This window comes from Tiliqua scincoides, chromosome 1, assembly GCF_035046505.1.
Source record: "Tiliqua scincoides isolate rTilSci1 chromosome 1, rTilSci1.hap2, whole genome shotgun sequence".
Classification (NCBI taxonomy): domain Eukaryota; kingdom Metazoa; phylum Chordata; class Lepidosauria; order Squamata; family Scincidae; genus Tiliqua; species Tiliqua scincoides.
The window spans coordinates 129923038-129944725 of record NC_089821.1 but is presented as its reverse complement, the minus strand read 5'-3'; the positions used below and the strand labels follow the sequence as shown (position 1 = coordinate 129944725).

At 44.3% G+C, this 21688-nt stretch overlaps 1 protein-coding gene across 1 annotated transcript in view; it reads left to right on the top strand.

The window, feature by feature from the left end:
* Window positions 1-21688, top strand: part of ABCA12 (ATP binding cassette subfamily A member 12) — a 142887-nt gene that overhangs the window by 7771 nt on the left and 113428 nt on the right. Inside the window, exons 2-4 of the mRNA XM_066622088.1 lie at window positions 1462-1555; window positions 19461-19608; window positions 20594-20682. Coding sequence (XP_066478185.1) covers window positions 1462-1555; window positions 19461-19608; window positions 20594-20682 — 331 coding nt within the window. The remainder of the gene's footprint in view (window positions 1-1461; window positions 1556-19460; window positions 19609-20593; window positions 20683-21688) is intronic.

The window sequence follows — 21688 nt, the reverse complement described above, 5'->3', positions numbered from 1 at the left end:
GTTCCCCATTAGTCTGTTAAATTGAGAGTTCACTCTACCACTTTTGTGAGTGTTACAGCTGTCCTTGGAAATGGTGGATGTGATTCAGTGAGTGTCTTGTTATACCGTTGCAGCTTTTCTCTACACTCAAACTCTGCCTGTTTTGATGGTCCAAGCAGTTACACAACCACATCTTGTCACCGCTGAGGGACATCACTGCCCCAGCAGCTCACTGCCCCAGTGCATCATTGATGCACGTTACTGCCCCAGGAGGAAGAGTGGCATAAAAATGTGAAAAAATAAATACATAATGGATTTCTCTCAAAAGTCAGCACTGTAAAATGGACCAACTCCACTTGCCTCATCTCAGAACCTGCTGCTGCTGTTTTTTTAGGCAGGAACATTTCAGACCATCAGTTACACTACTGACTCCCAGTTATCGGAAATCTTGAGAATGACTGAGTCCAACCGATGGCAGGCTGACCCCAAATCCAAAAATTTGGGAAAAATTCAGCCAGATTTAGCTAGTAAGGTCACTGCATATATTGTTCTCACTGACCTTTCAATTGTTTAATCAGGGTAATGGCTTGGAACTGTCATAGAGTGAGGCACACATTTATTAGTGTTTTCAAGGACTAAGAATTTCTGGAGAACTCTCTATGTAGGGCTAGCTTATTTGTGATTGGAATGAATTTAATGGGCAGCCCAATCCTATCTACCCCCTCCCCATTGATTTAGCTGTGCTACTGGAGTATATGCTGCATTTTGTGGAGGGGGGCAGTCCTGGAAGTCTCCTCCAGGTAGAGGAACATTTGCTCCCATGCCAGGGGGTAAGCCTCTGCTGCACAAATGGATCTACTCAAATCTGCACCAGCAATTTTACTAATGCAAGTCTTTGTGGACCTGGGAAGGGCAATAGGATACTGGTGTTGCCACTGCCACCAGTTCCATCTTTTTCTTGACCTCAATCCACCACCTGCTCCGTCTCCACCCCGTTCTGCCAACCAGTAAGTGCTGACTTACTGGCATCGGGGGTTTTCTGGTTTTGTTGACTAGCAGCAGCAACCTGGCTGAACTCTTTGGCATGTAGACTTTTGCAACAGCTGTAAAGCACTCTGCACTGCTGGAACATGAGTTCTAGTGGCACAGTGTGCCCATGGGATTGGGCCCTAACTTGCCTAGTAAGGCTAAGGGCAGTATGTGACAACCAATGAGTATGTTTTCTGGTCATTATTTGAGGAATTTTGTTACTGCAGCTGTCAGTTGAAGGTGAAGTAGAGATTGTAAATATATATGTATGTATTTTGATACAATTGTTAATATTCAATTGTGTTGTAAATATATTAGTGTTGCTACTGAAATAGAAAATATCTTGTTCAGATTGTCTTTCTGAATTCTAGGTTCTTGATGTACATTTTAAAAATGTTAACATATAACATTAACAATGAAATAAAACGCATTTTATTTTCTCCCGTTTCACAGCTCTGGTCCTTCATATTAGTGGCTTGGCCTGTGTTTTCGTTTATCCTTGTGGCCATCATCCGAATCAAGTTTCCCCCAGAACCCCAGGCAAATTGTAAGTATGTTGGATTTTTGCCATTGTAGAGAAGAATATGGGATAAACATGGTTATCAAAGAGGCTGTTCTGTTCTTTAGTTTGTAGGAGTGAGCTGTCTTCACATTCATTTCTTATGGCACAGTGTTGACATTGAGCTGGCATGGCCATCCTTGCACTGGCTCAGAGTGTCGCAAATGTGCCATAGGCACTTCTGCGCCTACTTGAGAGCTGGCTGGGCCAGCACGGAGGCCTGTGCCAGCTTAGCCAGACCAGATTCCGACCCTATGCTGGCTGGCTTGTGCCTGGTGGCACAGTGGTAGGTTTGTGCCTGGTGGCACAGTGGGTTGGAGAAAGTGGCGGGAGGAAGTTTTGCAGGTGGTGAGGAGGCATTTCTGGGCAGGGGGGTGGAATGGGGAAGGATCAGGACCAAGAGGAGGATGGGATCAGTGGCAGGTGCACACATACATCCTAACCTCTGTTCCTGGACCGGGCAGCCGTACATGGGCTTCCCAGATTTGTGCCAGTTATATGGCTGATCAGATCTGAAAAGCCCCGTGGGGTAGCTGGACTTTACTCAGGGTAAGGGGAAAATACCGTCTCCTAAGCTGCATAGGATTCAGCGCAGGCCATGTGGCCTGACTCTGCCAGCACAGCTTATGATTGTGCTGTTAATGGCTTTTAAGAATATTTATTTATAGTTTCCCAGGTGTGGTCCTTTCATGGAGCAAACTGATCTCTGTTCCTCTTGTCTGTCTCTTCCCCTGCCACCCCTCCCCCATTCTTTCCACCTGCTTGGTGGTATAGAAAGGGAGTGTAGCAAAGTCTTCCATTACGGTAACATCCAAGAATACAGTCCCCATGCCCAGTTATTATTATTTTAGTGGCCCATGGTGAGTCTTGGGCTTCTGGGCAGTATCCAGTATAACCACCAGACTCCTGGAAATCAGGCTTTTGATCTGAAAATGGGCATGTTGCAGTTCTTATAGTTGCATAGAAACAATTTGAGAGTGGAAGGAAATGGCTTGCTAAGAGCTTTGAAACTTGTGTGAACCTGGTTGGGGCTTCCTAAGCAAAGGATTCCTTCACTACCTCTGTCCATTCCCTTGGCCACCATTATCTACTGCCTACTAATATCTAGGAAATCTCATTGCTTTATACTCTGTACCATTCAAGCATGATGTAGGTCAGGACAGGAATTCTAACTTGACATAAACAGAACAGTCTTGTACTATTAACATTTCTCCTGATGCTAAACAGACTAAAATATAACACATTTGTGTTACTGCTGAAAGGGCAGCCTGTGTGATATTTGGAGTCTCCCATATCTTGATTTGCACATTTTCTCTTCTGACATTTACAGTTAATGAATGTCTTAATGAGAACAGTGTGCTTATTTCTGGCCATCATCTGCTTAGTGACATCACTTCCTGTTTAATGATGTCACTTCTGGCCCTCAGCAGGCACCGTGAGTGCTATTTGGCCCACAGTATCAAACAAGTTTAACATTCCGAATCAGCCTATATCTGACATTGGCTAAAATAGTATTTGTTGTTCTTCAGCTGGGAGAGACAGTAACTTTCCCAAGTTTTTCAGCAACAGATAGGGATGTCTGACATCTCTAGCAATCAGATGTTATATTATGCTGCTTTGTGTTTGCCTGTTAAATGCAGTCTAAAGCATGGGAGAGGGAAGCTATTTAAGCTGATTGCAGCTCCTTGTCCATACTGGTGTGCTTTGTCTCCTTGACTTGCTCTCTTGGCTCCGTTGCTTCTAAATAAACCTTACTTTTACCAGCAAGGTTAGGAGCTAGTCAGTTAGATTTATCAATGAGAGCTTCCTGCAGAATTTATAAGCCTAGTTTGGGAGGGATAGGCATGCCACACCCTCTCTAGCATCCTAGGAAGCTCTCTCTCTTTTCAGATGACACCTGCCTAGCTGTGAAATCAGGAATGCCTAAGAGCTAATCTGAATTCACTGTTGCCCGAATGAGCTTGGTAGAACCTGTTTGTTGGCATATTTGTTAATAGTTTCTTCAGCATCTTTTTCTTTTAATTGTACTCATGTAGAGCAAGTTATTTCACAGGCTCACCTTGGACCAATAGGAGTGAGCAGCAGTGCTTGTAGCAGCATGAAACTTGTTACACAAGATCTCTGTCCTGTTAGCCAATTCTTTCTGGTCTCTGTAAGATATTGGTCTCTGGTCTCTGGTCTTTTATTGTAAAATCCAGTGAAAGAATTATGCCTAAAAGTGCAGACGGAACAGATTAGGATGAATGGCAAGTTTTTAGCACTAAGGCAGACATGTGGAAAACACAAGATCTGATTCTTGTTTTCTTTTCTTTGATGCAGCCATGCAAGGGTCCACTTTTAATAGAGCAACAGCAATGTATTTGGGGGGGGGGAGGGATAGAAAGAAGGAGGGAGAGTGGGAGTGTATAACCCTTTTGTGGTGGTCATTTGTCCACAATTGAAAAAAGTCTATCTGTCTGTCTGATTCACTCACTCTTTCACTCATGGTATCTTTCTTTTCTGTACATTGAAAAGCAACTTGGTGGTTGTATTTTGATTTTAAAAAGTCATAAAGAAAGGATTAAGGCCTCCCCCCTTATTATGATCCAGTTCAGAGCTCACTGTAGGTATCCTCAAGAAAAATTAACAAACAACAGGAAATGCCTCACATATGCCCCAGCTCATGTCTAATTTGACTCCCAGCTAAACAGGAGACGATTACTCACAACTGGGTTTTAGGAAAAGGTTTATTCCTCAGTGGGCCAGCCTGCTGTGTCAGGACTCTAAGCAGTATGGAAGAGACCGCCACATGTCAAGTATAGCAGTTGCAGACAAATGTTGAATATGCAGCTGCCCAAGGAGTAGGCAGAGAGTGCACTGGTATTAGAGAGGAGGAATGGGCACATCTCTGTCAGAGTGTGTAGCTAACCCAGAAACTAATCTTCCTTACACATTCACTAAATGAGTATTTGGGGTGTGCCTGAACAACCCTTAGTCTTCATAAGGTAAATTTACAGTTCACTCAAGGGTGTATACAAAGCAATTAGGAATGTCCTGGACACAAGAGTGTGGTTTACCTTCTACTTCTTTCTGACACTACGATCTTGCTATATACAATATAAGTCCTTACGGTTTCAACTTGATCCTAGCACTTAAAATGCTTTCAGAATGTACGTTTCAACTCTTCCTTTTGCGCTCTCAAAAGATACACCTCTCTGGAACCATCCTTTTCTTGGCCTTGTGAAAATCAGAGCCGTCTTTCATTTGCCAATAGCCACGCGCCTAAATAAATGCTTTCATTTTTCCCGTCTTGTACAATTCTGGCAATTGCGCAGGCAGGTGTAGGGCACAGAGCTTAGCAACTGGCACCCACTTCCTTTTTGTCTTGTTCCAAGACTGTATTTAACTGGCATGCTAGATTTAACTGGGAAAGCGAGATAGAAGGAACTGCCTGGAAACTTTCCTCAGAAAAAATGAAGATTGCCCAAAACTGTTGAGGGTCCTCTGAAAAATCCCCACTGGTAAAATTAGTGAAAACTCATAATCTGGGAGCAACCAACTCTCCCCCTGAGTGAAAGGAGACCAGATAGGTTGAAATGTTAACAATAAAAGATTTTTATTTTATTAAAAGGATGAAAAACACCCAAACTAAAAGGCAAAAATAAGGCACTTCAGGAAGCACAGAAGATCAAAGAAGGGCTCAGGTGAATGCATGAGGGCAAAACTGGAACGCAGGTTAAAAGGTTAAAATAAAACCAAAGATGGGCAGCACAATCCTATTCAGCCCTTGTGCGTCAGGGCTACTGGGCCCAGGCTGTATCCAGTGCTGAAACTGAGCAGGCCGGAGGTCTCCTTGCAACAAAGGAAGATTTGTTCCCTTAACCTGTGTAGAGCTCCAGACTGCTGAATGGGGCTATTCAGATCCGCAAATCGCTAACACAGAACCCAGTAGCCCCATGTAGGGCTATCAGGCCTGGGATGGGGGTTATGATACGGCAGAGACCTCCTCCGCACTTCCTGCCCTCCTCCTGGGCCTGAACTGCCCTCCTCCCTACCAGGGGTGTATCCAGTGATTTGTTGGGGGGGCCCATGAGCGCTACCAACTTCAGAGCCCAGGTCAAGCAGAAAGGTAGACCTGGGATCCAGGTTGAACTTAATGGCCTCTGTGGCCAAGGTTTTTTTTTGGTGGATAGACCTTGGCTCCCGCCTGGACTTGGAGCCACCAGTTTGATAGACCTGGGTTTCCATTCCAGCCAATCTTGCTGGTGGTGCCTACCCAGTGGGCATTCCCATGGTGCCTGATTTTGCTCCCCAGCCTGGTGGGTGCCCTTCCCTGCTGGCAGACAGTTTGGGAAGGCCACGCACCCATGGCCCTCTCCTTGGATCAGCCCCTGCTCCCTACCCTCCTTGTCCCAATACATGCCTCTTCAATTCCACCCTCCCAGCACCACCTGGCATAGTGCTTACTTGCCCCAGCAGCTGCCAGGCTGGATACAGCTCCCATGGGATGGCACAGGCTTTCCCACTGGCACCCCAACTCATGCTGTGACGAAAAGTGCGTTACAGTGCTTTTACAAAACCCAGCACTGGCACAGAAGTCACTGTACCACCACTCTTCTTCAGTAGGATTGGGCCCTTAGAAATCAGGGGGCTACTGCACTGTAGAAGCCTCTCCAAGTGACAAGATAATTCAAACAAGGTGAGAAAATACAAAAGAATAGGAGAAGATCAGGGATTTTTACCGCAACACTATCTTAGACCAGGTAATATTTTGAAGACTGTGAAAATAATTGCATTTATTTGTATTACAATCCATTCCTAACTAAATCCCTGTGTGGCAATGCAGCAACGCCAGCGTGGCTTCTGCTGTATCCCGTGGGGAATTTTCAGCGGCTGGATGTCTCCTCAGGGTAAGGGGACTTTTGTCGCCCTGCCCTGGGATAAGCCCCAGCATCTGTTATGGGGCAACTTGGACCTGTGCCAGCTCATTTGCTGGCACAAGCCCATGTTGCTCGTGGAGGGGGATCAGGCCTGGGAAGTACAGGGGGGTCAGGATTTAGTGTGTGCCGCCACTTATCTTGTCCCCCCCCATGGGCATGATCCACCCTCCTCCCCACTCCTTCACTGGATCTTCCCAAATTACTATACCATCCTAGCCAAAGTTATGTATCCACATTGATCTCACGGAATGAGAAACGCAGAGTAAGTAAAACAATATTTTTCTTTAACCCATCTTTGCCCAGTCCACAGGTGTACACATTTGGTCCCTGTTGCGTATATGCAACGTTGGGCAGAAATGGCTTAACCCAGGGCTCTCCAGACTCCAGCCAGTGGGCCGGATCCTGTGCCCTGCCTGATCCCTCCCCTGAGTGAACAGTGCTTACCATTCCATGGGGAACCTCCTTTCCCCACCACTGATCTCCCCCAAACTGCGCTCTGGCCTGCCGCTTTGGGGTTCTGTTGCCTCAGCAGACACTGTGCCCAGATTTCTGGGCAGATGCAGCTGGTGGGGCAGCAGTTCCGGGGAGATTGGTGGTGGGGAAAGGAGGCTCCCCAGTGGAATGGTATGTGCCGTTTGTGCTGGTGCTTTAGTAGCACCAGCAGTCTCTAGTTTGGAGACTTCTGCTTTAAACCAGCCCGCATCTTAAATGGTGGACTTCTTGCAAATAATTCTATAAGACAGTCTCTCCCTTTCAAGCTCTTATTCAAGAGGTGATGCTTTTGTTTAAATTAGGTAACATAGGATTGTTGATCTTAGATGGTATCTAGAAATACAGAACATTCTTTGACTGAGGCAATCTTGTTCGCATTCCTTTTTTGTTTTTTTCAAAGTTCTGAGAACTTGTGCAATGTACTTGGGGCCTATAATTAGTTGGTGAGAAGACTCATGTTGAAATCTAGCAAGATAGTAGTGCATTTGTTGCAGAGATTTGTAACCCAGGCAATGGATTAGCAAACTTAAAAGACCAGGTTCTCAGCCTGGGGGTGCTTTTGGACCTAATTTTGTTCCTGACGTAGTGGCAGTGGCCCAGAGTGCCTTTGCTCATCTTTGACTGGTATCTGGTCCCAGACTTACTCACTTCCATTGGGGAGCCTGGAAAGCTGCTGGAGAAGAGGATGGCCCCACATGCACCTTCAAGGGCCTGCCAGGTTTGCTGCATGGTCATACGCCTGCTGGACTGGTGCTTAGGATGGCCACACACCTATGAGTAGCCTTGCCAATGAGTAGCCTTGCCAATACAATCAATACAATGATTGCAACACATTTCCTGACGCTGGAATGGACAGAGGAGAATTGACAGGAAATATGGAACAACTATCCAACCCTAGTTTTATGTGCAAATATCAAAAAGGGGTCTTAACAAAGTTTTGTCCAGGTGGTAAATAATATCCACTTAACTTAACCTTTAAACGAGGACATGAGATGGGTTGGTTCTGCAGTCTCTGCAAATGCAATGTTATGTTCTTTTGAAAGTGGTGGGAATGCAACATTGTAGGAAAAGACTTGTTGAATATTTTTATCAGATGCATTGAGGAAAGAAACCTCTTTTCGAGTTTGTTGACATTTTGTGATATGAATTGAATAAATTGAGCTCAGCACTCACTTTCCATTTCCAGTTTGCAAAATGGAGAGTGCAAAACAGCTTCCTTCCATCTACTCTCCAATGGTTTGGGGCCCAAGACCATTACAGGGAGATCTGTTTCTATTTAAAAGGGAGGGGAAAGATATTTACGCAATATTGCATATTTCACATGCTATATGTATACGTCTAGAAAAGGCTTCCAAATATGAACAAATATTGGGTTCCAGAAGGGGGTGGGATCCGCACTGCTAGCATGTGCAGTATCATATCCTCCATGCTTGGCTTGAAATCCTGACAGACTTCCAATCAGATATTTGGCAGTGATTTAGCAGGTGCAGGTCCAAGTAGACCCATTGTACAGGCTGGGCTTTCCCTAAAGCAGGGGTGTCCAAAGTTTTTGGCAGGAGGGCCACATCGTCTCTCTGACACTGTGTTAGGGGCTGGGGGGAAAAAGAATTAATTTACATTTAAAATTTGAATAAATTTACATAAGTTTACATAAAGAATATATTAAAGATGAACTTATATGAATGAATGAAGGTCATGAAATAGCTCAATGCCTATAAAAGGCCTTGCACAAAGCAAGGCTGGCCTTTCCTTTGCTGCCGCTACTGTATCACAGATGTGAAACAGCAAGCAGTGGAGGAAGCCCTCATCCCATAGTTCACATGAGAGGTCAAACAGTCGCCCTCACACTGAGAGCAGTTGCGTTGGGCCAGTGCGGGCTCAAACAAATTTCAGGAGGGCCAGAGGATCATTGGAGACTGGGGGCTTCTTGAGGGCTTCATTGAGAGGCCTTGAGGGCTGCAAGTGGCCCCAGGGCCAGGGTTTGGGCACCCCTGCCCTAGAGCAAGGGAACAAAAGGAGATCTCTAGCCTGCTTACTTTGTACATAGGATGCAGCATGGCCATACTGGCTTCTGCATCGGTGCAGGGATAGGATTGGGCTGTAAGATCCATATATAATGCAGGTACATTAATTAAAACCATTTTCCATTTATTATAGAAGATAGGATGTATTCCATCTTACTTCGAGCTGTTGACAGCACAATCCTAATCCCTGGGTTAGGCCAGCACAAGTCACTTGTGCCGACCTGGACATGTTGCAAACATGCCATAAGGCACGTTTGTGCCAGCTTTAGAAATGGGGAGGCCAGCGCAAGGAGTTGTGCTGGTCCCCTCACGCCGGATCCAGGCACGATGGGGTAAGTTTGTGTCGGCCGAGCTCAGCCGACGCAGGAGCCTGGGGGGCATGGGAAGGGCGGGGAGGAGGTGTTTCAAGGCGGGTGGAGGGTGATGTTCCCAGGACGGGTGGGTGGGGAGCAGGAGGCAGGGCCACGGTCCAGCGGTTATGCCGGATCCTGTTCCTGTTCCTGGGCAGTGCAGAGCAGCCTCTGCTGGCTCAGATCCGAGTAGACCCATTGGAAACCAAGTAGACCCTACTGGCCTGCATGCTCCAGCGTAAGTTAGGATTGTGCCCCGAGTCTCGTATTTGTTATATTTATAAACAAATATTGCTTGCTTACTCTTTTCCGTTGACTCTAGGAGTATTTCTGAGAAAGACATAATCTGAGACGCGGATTATTTATTTATTTATTTATTTATTTATTTATTGGATTTGTATTCCCCCTTTCTCCCTGAAGGGCACAAAGGATTATGCTGCAGGACCAATTTTAGACACTGATAAGTGTCACTAATAAGATATTACTTGCAAGTATTGCCAGTTAGCAGATGATGGAAATTCATATCTAGCATCAGCCTTGAAAATGAAAGGAACTCTTGATCTCAATCAGTTAATGGATCTAAAGTAAAAATTGACCTATCGGTCCAGGTCATCTACAGAAAGAATTCCTTCCCAATCTCCCATCCTGGATTGGCCCACAATGTTAATTTAGCAAACTAGTTAAGAGCAAATTAGTATTCCCGTGCTAATATATTCCACACATATCTAACAGTAGATAATGCTAGTGGGATCTCCTTCACTTTGACATATATAGATCTTAGTATGGTCCCTTTCCACAGAGGAGCCACTGCAGAAGTTTCTAAAATAGTACAAGGTGGAGTTCAATCTGTAAATTATTCCAGTAGTTACTGGAGGTTAAAAGATGAGCTTGATTATATAAATTAAGATCAGGAAAGCATGCGTATCATACAGGTATAGTAGTCAGAGTCCAAGGAGTGGGCTGAGGGCCCAATCCTATCCAATTTTCCAGTGTCAGTGCAGCCATGCCAATGGGGCGCGCACTGCATGCTGTAGTTAGAAGTCAGTCACAGAGGCTGCACTGGAGCTGGAAAGTTGGATAGGATTGGGCTGTAAATCAGTGCTTCCCAACCTTCTGCAAGGGAGTTGGGAGCACTGTAAATTGTTTTGGGGGAGGGGGGAAAGCAGCAATGCAATCCCCAGGATCACGCTGCTGCTGTGGATGGGAGGCTTTTAAAAAAATCTACTTTCAGCCAGCGCTGCAGTCCTGCAGGGTCCAGGGGGGTGGGTGTCCAAGGAGCCCTCCACAGAGCTCCCCACGCCTTCCAAAGTATTTTAAAAAAGGAAAAATGGGCACTTCCTGTTTTAGAGTTTTGAAGGCACAAGGAGCCCTCTGAAGAGCTCCCCACACCCCCTGGACTGCAGGTAGGAAAAAAATACCCTTCCTATCACTGGCAGCAGCATGAGCCTGATGATCATGTTGCTGCCTTTGCCCCTCCCTGCCCCTTAAAGGGGCATTGGTTAGTACTTCCTAGGCTGGTGGGTCACGACCCACCAGTTTGGGAACCAATGGACTAAGCTATCTGAGATGATGGTAACCATGTTTTGTTTATTCACAGACTTGCCATTCACATACAAAGAGGTGTATTTGTGTGTTGTAACATCATAAAAGAGTGTACAGTGTTGATGAGAGGAATTGAAGGGGAATGCCTGTCTTGCCTTCATGCAGACCAAACTCCTTCTAAAATTAGGCTTCAATCCTCATCTCACTTTCTTTGGGGTAAGTCCCTTTGAACACCATAGGACTTACTTCTGAGTAGACCTGCTTAGGATTGTGCCATTAGTCATCAGTGAGGCAAGTTCGTTGTGAGTCACTTATGTCAAATTCATTTCAGTGGGGCGTAATTATGACTAATGCATCCAACTCAATGACCTGGAATATCAAACCAATTTTTCTGAGAGTTGCTGAAGACATCCTGGACTACCAAACAAGTGCATTTGATCATTGTAGCACCTTACACAAATTCTGATGGAGACATAATGGTGGAAATTATGTTGGGTGGGCTTTTGAGCATTTCTTAGAAATTCACCAGTCCAAACATTGTGTGTGCGTGAGAATGTAATGAGATATGCTGTATGAGTAGTTCCCTAGTAGGCAAATCAAAATAACAAAAGTCTTTTCTATGCTAATACCCAAGAAGTGCTGGTTACAGAAATTCCTGAATTTTTGAAAAGCTCTTACATCTGGCTATCACTGCAGTATTTCTGCCAGTTTTGGCATACCCTTTCTGCATTTTTGAACGTGGTTCAAAATAGGCCTTAGTGATGTTTGAAAGTAGAGTATGTCTGATTGTATGGTTAACAAATAAACAGACATTTTATGGGAAACATGAGCTCCAACCAATTTTTGACAGGTGTGGTGCAGCTCCCAGTAGTGGATCTGTAGCTACATTTCATAAGCTACCTTGAGTGCCCCTTATTGGGGAGAAAGTTGGAGTATAAATTGGCTAAATAAATAAACAAAATTCCCCTACACAATACTAACAAAATCCACAATTATGATGCTCCCCTCATGTGCAATTTTTTTTTAGTTTGCCATGGACCCACCCAATTGTGGGTCTACACTGCTAAACTATTCCAATGATACTGGAGTCTGTCCTGCAGAGTTTCATTGTGCATTTAACAGCATTCCCTTCTTGAAAGCTCTGTGAGCAGGTTCAGGAGCATTTTGATGGAGAATCATTATAGTGGATACTGCTTTTCTTGAGCGAATGTATCTTCTGTGCTAATGAAAACAAATGTTTAAAAGAGCCTTACCTATTGGGAGATGCGTGACTTCTGCCACAATAGCGACCTAATAGTACCTCATAAATCTACAGATCCAAAGGTCAGCAAGAAGGGATTTCAAATTCTTCGTTCTCAAAAAGAGGACAGCCAACTTTTGACCCAGTGGATGATCACATTTTGAAATGAATCTTCTCAACCATTTATTTATTTATATATTTTTTAAAAAAATATAATAATAAAAAACAACAAACATCATCAGCAATTAAAACTCAAAGCATACTAGGGTGAGACCATCATAAGTACAGCATGTATAACTGAGCAGCCACAGCTTTGCTAAAAAAGGCAAGTTTTCAATTGATAGTGAGGAAGCTTGTCACACTTCACTGGACAAGATGTTTTACATGGTGGGGGATCCAAGAAAGCCTTCTTGCATTTAACTATCAACCATACTTCAGAGATTGTCTGGGCACCGTCCAGTGAACACTCGAGACAACACACATGGGAGAAAGGGCCACTTTATTAGCATTTTAATACAGAAAGGAGGCTGAGACCTGCAGTTGCAGGGGCAGTGAAAACCCCTTTGTGGTGCGGAGGCAGGACCACTCGGCGGCCCCAGAACCAAATCTGTCCCCCAGGCTGGATGTGCACCCGACTCCAAGCTGCGACCCATTCTTGGGCAACGCAGCTCATCCAGGTCTGTCCCATAAGGGGAAGGCAGCCGGACTGCGGGCTGTGCCACTGCTGAGCCTCTGAGGAGGACCCCCGCGGTCTCGGCCAGGGCCCCAGTCAATGTCCTCGTGCCACTGAGCCCCTGAGGACTGCTATTGGGTTCTGCCCTGCCTGTGCTATCTGAAGGTGCACTCCAAAGTCCCAAGCATGCCTCTACCCCACCACCCGCCAACATAAAGTGACCAATTATAGGGTCATGTACCCATGGCAGTCTGGGGTAGGTGAAAAAACTGCTTGTCGTCGTCCAGTCTTGACAAGCAGCAAAAAATTCCTACCCGGCCCCAAACGGCGACCAGTGAAACTCAGACTGCATAACGAGTGGGTGGGTGTCCGCTCGGTGCCCACAAGCAAAGAAGGAAAGGGGGCTGTTGCTGTGTCCTTAAAATACCTCTGCTCCCCCCAGCAACAGCCCTCCACCAGTCCCCTCGCAGGGGAAGGGGCTTCTGGCCAGGCCATACAAACTCCAATCTCCCTGCTTGTAATTGGGCGATCGGGAGAAAGGAACCAGCAAGAAAAGACTCACTAAATGATCATATGGGATGAGCAGACCGATGTGGTGACAGGGTGAGGCAGTCCTTGACATACTTTCATCCTACATCAAATAGTTAGGGTTATGTACCAACTGTAGCCAGTGATCCAATTTATGTATTTTTATTTTAAAACGTATTGTGGGAGGAGGAACCCATTATACATACTTTATAGGACTGTGGTATAGCTAGGGGCTCTGGCACCAGGGGGCACACAAACTTTTGGCACACACACCCCCATACACCCCCCCCCATGGCCTCTGAAGGCCTCTGAAAAGTACTTCTGGTTTTCAGCAAAAACTGAAAATGCCTTTTGAAGGCCTTTTGAAACCAGGGGAGGCCATGTGTGGCCGGCCGGCCGGCCTGCCTCAGGTTTCGCCATCGGAGGTGTGGATTGGAAGCCCCTCAAGGCATGGTATCCTGAGAAATATACTCCCATGTCCCCCTTTAGCTATGCCACTGTTTAGGAACTGGAGTGATACTGTTGAATAGAGTGTTGGGGTTCAAGTTTCAAATACTGCTTTGTCACAGCCACACCTGCTTTAAGAGTTATTTTCAGGGTAAATTAGTTAAGAATAATAAGGCTATACACTAAAATATGTTCTAAAATAGCTATTAATAATGATTTCAGTGATTCTAACTGTTGTTTCTATCATGTGCCTTTTCCAATCACCCACCCCAATGACACTGCAAAAGCAAGGAAACTCAAAATCACTGTCAGTTTTAACCTATACCTACCCTGAAAAGGCTTGTGGCTGACCAATGTGACTGATACTTTGTCCCCGATAAGGTAATAGATCAGAAGGATCTACTGGCACCACATTGGGTTTTGCTTGTATGTACCTCTTGGTCAAGTCTGAACATGTGAGCATGGCTGAGGGGAGATCCTGGGAGTTGAACTACAATTTCTTATATTCAGAATAGCCTATGGAAAGAGTGGAATTTCAAGCCTGCATAAAAGGTGTGGCTAGTTGGAGATATGCATTTTTCTCAGAATTTATGGAGTTACCCACACATTGACACACTCTTCCAGACCAGGAGCAGCTGGAATGTCCCAGACAGAGTCAGTCTATGTAGTCATTGTGTTTTATTTCATTTTGCCCCTAAGGACAAGTACCTGATTTTGTCTATGTTGTCCTTGCGCAGTCAGGGAGACAGACCAGGGACAGACTGCACTTGCTCCCGGTGTGGAAGGGATTGTCACTCCCGGATTGGCCTTTTCAGCCACACTAGACGCTGTGCCAGAACCACCATTCAGAGCGCGATACCATAGTCTTTCGAGACTGAAGGTTGCCAATACATGGTGTCCTTGCTCATCTCTTTTTATTTTATTTTTTAATAAACCGTATTTATTTTTAAGAACTTGCCTTTCTCATTCAGAAAATAATTCACATCTAGGGCCTTTGCATTCTTTGCCAGACCATTCCTTGGTCAGTGCTGCAGGGGCTTGTGTGTGAGTGTGCATTGAGACAACCAGGGAAAGCTAGGTCATCTGGCACCCCAGCCTTTCTTCCAGCAACTGACTTCCATCCTATTGGATCCCTAAGTATTTGGGATCTGCACATGCAAGACAAAAGGTGTGGGAGGGAGCCTTCCATTCACTCGATCCACTGCCTGAAGCCACCTCCAAATTCTTCTGTGCACCCCATACCCTTTCCAGCACCATTGCACACCCTACCATCACTGTCCTCATTGGCAGGGAGATCCTGGAAGTGGAACCTCTCTAATTCCAGCATTCTTTCTGCTGGCTACTTTGAAGAAGATTCAGCAGAGTTAGACTGGGAGGAGGAATGCCTCCTGTCCTTTTCTCTCACACATGCAGAGGATGGGGTAGCTGGGTGGAGCAGTCAGGCAGGTGGTGGGGTATGTGTGTGGCATCCTTTGCCAGAAGTGAGGAGTTCAGCCAGCCTCATATCTGGACTGTCCCTATTTCCAATATCTTTTCTCCCTCCCTGATGGTAATCAGCTAGCCCCTAGGATAGGGTTGCCAACTCTAACTGAAGCAATTCCTAGTATTTTTTCTCTCTCTCTTAATGTGGTGTAAAGTTAACATTTCTAGGATTCCTTTTAACAGTCACCTACATGTGGATGCTGATTCCTGAAGACTTCAGGCTCTGGAGCATTGGCAACCCTACCATAGGGCCATTCTATAGAAGAGAATGTCAGTCTCCCTGTGAGGGATGCAAGAGTACATGGAAGGCGTTTGGCACCTGGAAGCTCCCGCCACCCATTACCATAGTCTTTAAAAACAGCAGCTGTGCAGAATTGATATGTTTAATATCATGTCTAGACCGGCAACACACTGTGAATTTAAGTGTTGTGAAACTTGTTAGGGCCAATTACTAGGTAGGAGCATAGTTCTGTCACAAGTTGAATTCTGTCTACATATACATATAGGTTAATGAGTTCTGAGCTGTCTGTGACAGACCAGAGAGAGATCTTGGGGTACTGGTGGACAGCTCGATGAAAATGTTGACCCAGTGTGTGGCAGCTGTGAAGAAGGCGAATTCCATACTTGGGATCATTAGAAAAGGTCTTGCAAATATGATGGCTAGTATTATAATGCCGTTGTTCAAATCGATGGTAAGGCAACAGCTGGAGTATTGTATCAAGTTCTGGTCACCACATCTCAAAAAGATTATAATCGAAATGGAAAAGGTGCAGAAGAAAGCAACCAAAATGATTAGTGGGCTGGGGCACCTCTTTTGTGAAGAAAGGCTACAATGTTTGAGGCTCTTCAGTCTAGAAAAGAGGTGCCTGAGAGAGGCCATGATAGAGACATACAAAATTATGCAGGGGATAGATAGAGTGGATAGAGAGAGATGCTCTTTTTTCTCTCACATAATACCAGAACCAGGGGACATCCACTAAAATTGAGTGTTGGGAGAGTTAGGACACACAAAAGAAAATATTTCTTTGCCCATCGTGTAATTAGTCTGTGGAACTCCTTGCCATAGGGATGGCATCTTGCCTAGATGCCTTTAAGAGGGAATTGGACAAATTTCTGGAAGAAAAGTTTATCACATGTTAGAAGTAATGGTAGGTATGTGCAAGCTCCTGGTTTCGGTGTTAGGCTGCCTCAGATTACCAGATGCAAGGGATGGCACCATGACGCGAGTTGTGTGTTGTTGTCTTGTGTGCTCCCTGAAGCTTTTGGTGGGCCAGTCTGAGATACAGGAAGCTGAACTAGGTGGGCCTTTGGCCTGATCCAGCGGGGCTCTTCTTATGTCTATTTTATTTTCAGCCTGCATCAAAAGCCTGTTTGAACTTCTGAGATTTGGTTTAGTTTACAGTGTGCTAGGGGACTGTAACTCGAAATCATTAGTTGTGGGAACAAAATGCTGACCTGTGCAGCTTTTTCTTTTTCAGGACCATGCTCTTATCCTCCATGCCAGAGCAGCTTGGATCTTCTGGGATGTATGAGAAATGTGCAGGAGGAAACACAGGGTGTGTGTGTGTGTGTGTGTTATATGGTGGGAGGAAATTGCAGCTTTCTGGTTTTTCCACAGCTCCAGACATGTAGGTGAAATAATTTTAGTATGACAATCAGGCCAGGAATCTGACTACATCTGGCCAATGTGAGCAGAGTGCAGTTGATGGTGGTAGTGATAAGATGATTACGAAGGTAAGAATAGTGGTGATCGTATCAGAGCTGAGCATCAAAGAATTCAGGGAACGTCTTCTTAGTGATGAAACAATCCTCCAGAAATCATGTTGACTTCTAGTTTGCCTGAAACTGGAAGAGACAGTTCTTTGGTGCTGGAATACCTGTTTTGTCTTTGTTTAAGCTTCTAGTAGAAAACTTGTGACTACTTTTGTAACTGCCTCCCAAGCCCCATCACTTTAAAGATAAACATTTGTGACTAAAGGAAGCGAAGCAACTCATAGCTAGTCTGGGCTAGTGATGAATGCTATTTGATATCCTATCCCAAAGTGACTCATAAACCACTGCAGTTTGCAATCTTGGACTGAATCGAGCAACTCTTGTGTGTTGTAACCTTTTTCATTATTACTGATAGGAGTGAGTAATAATGAATGATTGTGGGCTGCTGTGGGCTCTATATTGAATGAATGTGGGCTATCTCCTTTCCCATTTTGTAAAACTGGGGTGGGCCAACAGGTTACCTGAGGGATGCTGCATGCAGGATTACTTTCAATAATTATCTGGAGATCGGCACTGATATCTGGAGACTCCTGAGCAATCCTGGAGGGTTGGCAGTTCATTATCTCAGTAATATATTTGGCTGGTCATTTCAAATGAGTTTGTGAAATTCATCTCTCTTTCCAGTGGTCGGTTAGGCCTCCTTAGTGTTTGCAAGGCCACTCCAGATCTTGAAAGGACCTTTGTACTTACAGAGAACCCAGAATTTCACTAGAAAAGACTTTATAGTCTTTTCCATTATAGTGTTGCATTGAAAAGATGCTTCTATTGGAATATTCCTTACTGTGCACATCGTAAAGAGTACAGGAGCACTCTCAAATATGAACATGCATTCAACCAACCAGCAAGCCACTCTTCAGCTCACGTCCCCTTCTTCCTTGTATTCCTTTTCTGGTCTCTTTTTAGGTCACTCCTGTCTTAATTTTTGGAATGATCATGAACATTCTAAGACATCAAATTGGTTCAGTCCATAGGAGCCATAAGCTTCATCCCCTCTGCCACAACTACTGCGATGGTTAAAAAATCTTCAGTATATTAAAGTATAAATAACTGAAGAAAAAGTGTTTTAAAAAGTCATCCAAGTGACCCTGTAGTATTGTTTTTGTTTGTTTTAAATTGAGACTTGCTGCTGAACTCCCCTTTGCTGTGAAATCTTCCCCTCCCCTTGTCCTTTGCTGGTTTTCTGTCTGTGATCTGGGATTGATGTGCTCCTGAGTGTCTTATATCTTACAGACTACAAATAACAACTACACTTGGTTTCAGTTTGCTGTGGTGTAGAAAAAAAACACACTACATACAGATTGTGTTGTTTGTATCTCCGGTCCTCTCTTTTGTACTGCTTTGCACATGCTAGGTGTTATCTCAGTGCTAATGAATTAATTGTTTCCTAGTTCCGAAATTTGACATGCTAATATTCATTGTTGCTTTGTTACATCAGCAAACTCTGCAGGAATAGGATGATCACTGTGTAATCATGACTGATTTGTCATTCAGCAATAATTCCTGCCTTCCCTTGCACTTTGCAACCTATTTTGTAAAAACAGGATTAACATGCCAAGTTCTCACTATTAATAGCATTATTGAGAGTAAAACTATAAATCAAAACTAGGAAAACAATTACCATTGCTCCCCTGCAATGGGTAATTTGGAGACATACTGTCACTGAAATTGGAGGTAGCACATAGTCATCATGACTAGCAGCCATTGATAGACCAGTTCTCCATGAATTTGTCCAATCTTTAAAGCTGGTGATGATGACCACATCTTATGGATGTCAATGAATTCTACAAACTAATTATGCGCTGTGTGAAGAAGCACCTCCTTTTGTCCATTCTAAATCTCCTGCCAATCAGTTCCATGGAATGATCCTGGTTTTAGTTATGTGGGAAAGGGACAGTCTAGCAGAGCCCCTACCTTGTCTTCTACCTGGTGGTGCAAATCTTGGCATTACCCCACCGAGTGCACAAAAGTGGAAGTAACTGGTCACATGATGACATGTTTATGTCACTGTCAGTTACTTCCAGCTTCTGGGTCATTCCTTCAACTTCGTGTTTCATCTTTGACTTCTTTGTCTATGGCGCTCCCACTGGAGCGAAGAGAAAGCTTGCCATCTAACACCAGGAGTTGCAGCGGTGTGGCATGGCTGGTGAGCCTTCTCTCCACTCTGGAAGGTGTCATACCGCTGCAACTTCTGTTGCTGGGCAGCGAGTCTTCTCTTTGCTCTGACGGGCATACCATACATGAAAATGTTTTCGTTAAGGTATTAATTTTTTTATCTGTGATTCTGTTCTGTTTCTGTTCTGATTCTGTTTCTTTTACTTCTCACAATGTCTTAAGAAGATTGATAAGTTATTTTTTCTCTGATACATGATTCTCATGTACATCATGGTGTAGTCCCAACTGTCTTTCTGTTTCAAACTTTCTAGGTTACCTTGCCCCCCGGAATCTTCCTAGCGCGGGTTTCTTCCCCTTTCTCCAGACTGTGCTCTGCAGTACAGATGCCACATGCAAAGGCACCCCCTACATCCTTGAAGACCTGCTACCAAACCTGAATGGCATTTCGCCCAGACGCCGGTAAGGGAGTCAACAGCATTTTTTCTTTGAAGGAGTGTGTCCATTAGAGAGAGAGTGTGGTTTATGAGTGTTGCTTATTAAAAGTGTAACAAATCATGGAGGTGTCACTGGCCTAGTTCTCATGGACAAGACCAGTCTATCCATTAAGCTGACTGAGGTTATTGCCTCAGGCAGTGTCGGCTTTAAGCCAATTGGACCAATGGCTCACAATTGGACCCTGCATCCATGGCCCGCCCCCACCCCCCATGTTAGGATAAAAAAAATTATATTTTTACTAAATTATTTCACAGTCACTAAAATAAATAGTTGTGTAACTGTTTTCAAAGGTAATCTACACATTTTTTGTGTACTTGTAGGCTTAGATACATTCGATTTTATATTACAATGTGCTTAGGCCTATTTGGTCCATTAACTCACACGAACTTTTTAAGCTCACATTTTGATTGCTTTCCATTCTAGTGTAGAGATATAAGGTCTATATACATTTTATTCATGTCTCTGAGGGTGCAATCCTAACTAACTTTCTAGCACTGAAATATGAGCAACGCAACTTGGAGGTAAGGGAACGAACATTGCTTTACCTTGAGAAGGCCTCCTTGACTGCCCCCCAACTCCAGGATGCAGCACATGCCCCACTGGAACAGCTATGCCAGTGCTGGAAAGTTGGTTAGGATTGAGCCCTCAGTCTCATAACAGTGACCTTAATTTAAATATAACTGCGTATAGAATTTATCGGTCCAAAGCAGTCATGGATGTAAAATCCCGGCCATGAAGAAGCTGGCTTTGTCTTTAGTGGAAGTAAGATCAAGATGTGCGTAGAAATGAGCCTAATGGAAACTCTGCTGAAGCAAACAAACTGCTTTAAAACAATCAATCCACATCTTGATATGAACTTAGCTCAAATGTGGTTTCATGTAAGAAGCTTCAGTGGGAGGTGGTTAGAAGTGATGGTACAGGATTCTTTTCGCTCCTTTTTTCTTATCAGGAAGTGGAGAAGGTCAGCTAACCTGGAGAAGGACAGCAATTCATCATTCCAGAGTGCTGATGTTCTCAAACACAGGAATGGTTCATCCGGTAGGTTATTTGATTCTATTAGAGTTTAGTAAGTTTTTGTCTCTTTGTTGTAGATAAAAGTCTAATAATAGGAAATTCTCTGGACAAAGGTCTAAAAGAGCTTTATAACAATGATAGTCTGTTTTTCTCTATCTACTGTGATAAATAGTTGAGGACAGATACAAATATGTATTTAAAAAAGAAACATCTTAGCCTTTGAAATCCAACGCTGAGCCATGGATTGTGTCAAATGTTGGAAATGTTCAGGAGAATTAGTTTTGCACATCAAGATATGCTATGGGCAGTTCCAATAGACAGTTATTGATTGATACTAGAGAATAAGATAGTGAACAAAATATAGATGAGTATTTCTGCTGGAAGAAAGTTCCATGTTTTTGAAAAGGTTGCATGTTTTTATGCTAATAATACATTAAGAATATAATAGAGACAACTTTTTGCTCATTTTTATCTCTGGGTTCTTCTGTGTTTCCACATCAGTCCTACAAATCAACTCTTAGATACTGTTTCTCACTAACTGCTGATCTCACTAACTGCCATGTATGCCTTAATTATCATTGGGGAAAGATTTAATAATAATAGAGCTAGACGGAAGAAATGTAGACTTGCCTCTTTGAATGATCTAAGCAGGAATGTAGTCAAGGAGGAGTTGGGGGGGGGAGTGGAAGGAATATTCCTACAGCAGGAGAGGAGACATCATCAGCAGGAGCTCTCTGATGCAGCCTTTGAATTTTTTTTCAAAGGCTATTAGCCCAGAAGAAGCATCACACTCAGCAGGAATCTGCCCAGGGCCATCTCCTTTCCCAAGGGTTATCTGACAGGCAGTATGTAGTTCATATTACATTAAGGCTACAATCCTATTCAAATTTTCTTGGGAGTGACTACTACTGAGCACAGTGGGGCATACTTCTGAGGGCGCAATCCTAACCAGGTCATAAGAACATAAGAACAGCCCCACTGGATCAGGCATAGGCCCATCTAGTCCAGCTTCCTGTATCTCACAGTGGCC